A 4,924-nucleotide genomic window follows, 5' to 3' on the forward strand; every position below is an offset into this window, starting at 1 on the left:
GCCCACTCATATATCTTGAGCAATGATACTACATTTAACATATACGCGGTGTAAGTATTTAACTGTTTGAATCAGATCATATCACATCACAATAACTATCTCTATTTAACTGTTATAAATGATTTTATTCTAGGCTTCACATCCGATATGTCCAGACTATTCTTAAATACAGAACAAAAAATAAAAGAGTTATGGACACACACTCTAGACAATTCCCTGCATGGCTGAAGGGTGAAGTAAGATTTATTTACATTTCTGATTTGTATATCAAACATGTGCATGCCAACAGATATTTAAACTATTTGTTTCTTTTCTTAAAGGTTGACCAACGTATTACGAATGGGATTAACCTGTTTGATAAAATATGTTTATATGCCAGAGGTCCTTCTAACGTGGTTAAGCGTTATGGAGGCTACTGTATCAACGGCTTTAGGTTTAACACCATCGGTTTCGAAGAGAGACGACAAACGCAAAATAGCGGTGTGTTCTGCTCCTTCTCGCAACTGTCATACGCTAGTTCAAAAGATCTAAATCCGATACAAGGTGAAATCTATTGCTACGGTCAGGTAGAAGACATTGTGGAGATTTTCTATGGGATTAATAATGAAGTCAGACATGTGATGTTTAAGGTTCGTTGGAGTGAGCTGAAAAAGGCGAAGGATGACTACGGTTACACACTCGTTAATCTTAACAAGGAAATATATCAGACTGAAAAGTACATGTTAGCTGCTCACGCAAAACAGTGCTTTTATGTCAAAGATATAATGAAAAATGACGAATGGGTTGTCCTTAAGAATCCGCCTAGATCCTACATTCATGAAGCCGTGTCTGACGAAGATCATGAAGATGTTATCTTGGCCGACGAAACAGTTGCTGAGTTTTCCTTGACACAAAATAATAATCTGGTGGAATATAATACCTGGTTATGATTTAAAAAGAACATTTATGTATCTGTTTGACTGGTTAACATGTATCAGTTTGTGTTATGTATTATAGTATTGCCTTTATATTATCTGTTTGACTAGTTATCATGTATCAGTTTGTGTCATGTATTATAGTATTGCTTTTATATTATCTGTTTGACTGGTTATCATGTATCAGTTTGTGTCTTGTATTATAGTATTGCTTTTATATTATCTGTTTGACTGGTTATCATGTATCAGTTTGTGTCATGTATTATAGTATTGCCTTTATATTATCTATTTGACTGGTTATCATGTATCAGTTTGTGTCATGTATTATAGTTTTGTTGGGTACTCATTATGTTTTCAAAGTATAGATGACAAAAGGATTACGTAAGAGAGCGCTTGATAGACTTTTTGGTAGACATTCTGGAGGCGACGCACATAGCTCTACGTTAGGTATTTTTATTTATTTATTATATCTGTACATTTTTATAAACTATTAATACGAGTCTAACATTATTTTTTAATATTTCCTGTGCAGGACGCATCGCTGCTACACATGACTTGCTGCCACAGGACACAGGACGAGGAGATGCTCCACCTGATGTGGAGACACTCGTTGATCCTACCCAGCATGCAGAGATGCCGCCGTCGTCTCCTCCGCATGCAGATGTATTGGAGGAGCGTCGATATGAGCCACATAGCGCAGCTGTAGAAGCTGCGCCACTACCGCCTGATTCTATTACAGATCAGTGAGCCCACGACCCGGCCAAGGTGAAGGGGGATTGGGATGATTATCATGATTTGCGACCTATCGCACAGCATAGGTATGAATAAGAAAGGCGTAGATGCCTCGAATTGAAAGGTGTGTATAGATTTTTATAGTTTATCTGTTAATATTTAATTTGTATTATCGATATTGATTGATTTATATTTCGCCTGAATTTCATTTTTTCGTAGGTACTGAGCGACCTACTAGGCGCGGCCGCAGTGGTACCAAGACACAGAACCTCATCCCAGATTTTCATCGGAGGGCCGTGATCCGATAGGAGAACGGCGTGCCTGTCGGGCCATTTGCTAACTCTTTCAACAATTTCCTCGCCGCTTTAGCCAGGAGACATGATTTCTTCAACATATTTTTGACGTGGAAGTCGCAGCGGATTGATGCGCTGGTGGTTTGTTGGAGATATATATGTGTGAGTCATTTATTTTAATTCTCATAATTATTAGTAATTTTATTATTTTGTTTAACACACTGATTTGTATCTCTTTTTTCATTGTATGCTGAAGCGATTTTTCTTTCTTGACGATTACGCTTGTGCCTGGACTTACTGCTTCACGCAAATCAATCTATCGTTCAAAAGGTGGCGGTTTGAGCTGAAGAAAAAATATTTTATTCAAAGAACAGAAGATTGGGAGCGTTACTGGCATCTTGACGAGCGCGTAGATGGAGTAGTTTTTTTGCACTTTGCGATTATTGGGACACGGCCGAAATTCAGGTATTATTGAAGTATATATTTTCGTTTATTGTTTGAAATTCTATATTATATCTGTTTAACATTGTTTTGCAGGCTCAAGCTGAAACAGCAAGGAGGAACTGCAATGCGCCCCGCAGTTACGAGCATCACGGGGGCTCCAGGTCCTTCAGCCAGCATTATCATCAATTGGCACTTGAGGTATATAATATATTAGCTCTTAGGTTATCAATTTGAGTATAATTTATGTGTTATGAGTTAATGATATATGTGAATAAAATAGGGAAGGGGAGATCTCGGGCATTTTGCAGATCGTATTCTGACTTCATGGAGTCCAAATTACGCCGATGAAGTGAAGAAAGCGCAGAATCGGGATCTGGCTGTAAGTAGTAGTTAATTTGTATATTTAATTTTTATAACAATGCATTTTAAATGTGTTAGAATTGACTGAGTTGTTTTGGTATATCGCAGGAGAAATTACATGCTAAGGTGCAGGAGCAATTATCACAGACTCAGGTCGATTCTAACACTCCGACCCGATTAAGTAGAGAGGAGGAGGATAGCATCATCGAGACGGTCATTGGACCGAGTAGGAAGAACAGATACAGGTGGAGAGGATCTGAGCATCGGCCGTACGAGTCCAGTACTAGCACCTACGAGTCTGCAGCTCCACCAGGATGCAGTTCTTCTCAAGACCCGACTATGGAGCAGCGGATGAAAGCGATGGAAGATTGGCAGTCGCGTCGGGAGTCGGAGCTACTCCAGATGGCGGAGGAAGAACGGAGGCGTCGGGAGCAGAGGGAGCTGGAATTCACCCAGTTTATATCGACTCTACCTTCTGATGCTCAGGAGGCATATAGGAGACGGTTTTTGGCGGATCAGGTAATATATATATATATGTATATTTCTTTTTTAATTAAATGAATTAAATATAAAATTCTTACTTAGTTACGAGTATGCCGTGTGACTAAATGATATCACACAAACTGTTACACACAAACTATATCTCTCTCCGAAACACAACTAAAATTATATACTTAATGTTTTTATGTGATGGTGGTGTTGATGGTGCGTGCATGCGTAGCGATGGTTGTATTGGATAGTGAGTTGGTTAGTTAGTTGTTATTTTGTTTTGTTGTGGGGCGTTCGTGTGTAGGGTCGTTGGTTATGTTGTTGGTTGGTGGGTGTTTTCGTCGTGGTGGTGGTGGTGGTGGTGATGATGATGATGATGGAGGGGGAGGGGGTGGGGGGGGTAGGAGTTTGGTTGGTTCGTGGGTGGGGGATTGTTATTGTAGTGGTGGTGGTGTTGTTATTGTTGTGTTGTGGTGTTGCATGTGTTGTATTGTCGTGGTCGTTATGTGCGTGCTTGATGTTGGGTTTGGTCGTGGTGGGGGAGGGGGAAGTGTGGGGATTGGGTTGAGCTGGGTACTCGTGCGTGCGTGTGTGCGTGTTGGTGGAGATAGGTACGCGTGCGTGCGTGTGTGCGGGTGAGGTTAGAGTGTGTGCGTGCGTTGTTAAAAACATGTGCGTGCTTGCGTATAATACATAAAAATATGCCATGATACTCTCTCTGAATCATATAACATGTAAGAATATGCCATGATACTCTATTATTGCTATACTTGCATGTCATGCCATGTTGTTTTATAATTTGTTACTTTACTGTAAAATTCAGTTTTTGATGATGTGTGTATTGCTCTATAACGTTTTATTTATATTTTTAGGCTGGGACTTCTCGACAAGGTGGAGTTGGTGATGAGGATGATGATGATCGGGACTGATTTTATTTGTTTTAACATTGAAAACAATGGGTGTGCTGTATAAATAACATTTATAATGTTGGGATATTTATTATGTTTTTAGTGAAATATGTGTTATATATGCGTGAGAATGAAATATGTGTTATATGTGCTTGTGTTGTACATGTTATTATTGTGAAAAATATTGTACAGGAATTTCTAATTTTCAAAAAAAAAATTAAAAAATTTTAGCTTACTTTTAGCGACGGATATTCCGTCGCTAAAAGATCTTTTAGTGACGGAAAACTGACACGCCAGACATGCACTAATATATGCTTTTGGCGACGGATTTTCCGTCGCTATATAAATGTCGCTAATAAATATAGATTTTGGCGACGGATTTTCCGTCGCCAATAAATATAGCGACGGTTAAATATATAGCGACGGAAAATATCGTCGTCAAAAAATTATACATAAACGACGGATTTTCCGTCGCTATATAACCGTCGCTGATATTTAGCGACAGATTAGCCATCGCTAAATTATGGCTTTACCTACCCTGATAATAGTGACGGCTTTTTAGCGACGGAATTTATATTTTTCCGTCGCTAAAACAATTAGCGACGGATTTTCTACTTTTGGCGACGGATTTGTCCGTCGCCAATAGTCCCCTTTGCAGTTATTGATTGTGCTCAAAATTTGTCCGTCGCTAAAACAATTTGTCCGTCGCTCAATGGTGCTCAAAATTTAAAATATTTATTGAATCTAGAAATATCAACTTATGGGAAGTTATTGATTGTGCTTA

At 39.0% G+C, this 4,924-nt stretch overlaps 1 protein-coding gene across 1 annotated transcript; it reads left to right on the top strand.

The window, feature by feature from the left end:
• LOC109847625 lies at window positions 1,280-4,241 on the top strand. Its single transcript, XM_020416857.1, has 6 exons — window positions 1,280-1,361; window positions 1,447-1,657; window positions 2,477-2,526; window positions 2,692-2,762; window positions 2,852-3,262; window positions 4,105-4,241. Exons 1-6 carry the CDS (start codon window positions 1,280-1,282, stop codon window positions 4,159-4,161), a joined length of 882 nt encoding a protein of 293 aa, XP_020272446.1. The 3' UTR covers window positions 4,162-4,241.

The sequence above is a fragment of the Asparagus officinalis genome, chromosome 7 (genome assembly GCF_001876935.1).
Source record: "Asparagus officinalis chromosome 7, Aspof.V1, whole genome shotgun sequence".
Taxonomy (NCBI): Eukaryota; Viridiplantae; Streptophyta; class Magnoliopsida; order Asparagales; family Asparagaceae; genus Asparagus; species Asparagus officinalis.

What these genes read in the sequence shown, in the direction of transcription:
- LOC109847625 (XM_020416857.1), top strand. Translation starts at nt 1,280, where the DNA reads ATGACAAAAGGATTACGTAAGAGAGCGCTTGATAGACTTTTTGGTAGA. An exon ending in CCTGATTCTATTACAGATCA is followed by an intron (nt 1,658 to 2,476) that starts GTGAGCCCACGA and finishes ATTGTTTTGCAG; the next exon opens with GCTCAAGCTGAAACAGCAAG. An exon ending in AATGCGCCCCGCAGTTACGA is followed by an intron (nt 2,527 to 2,691) that starts GCATCACGGGGG and finishes GGCATTTTGCAG; the next exon opens with ATCGTATTCTGACTTCATGG.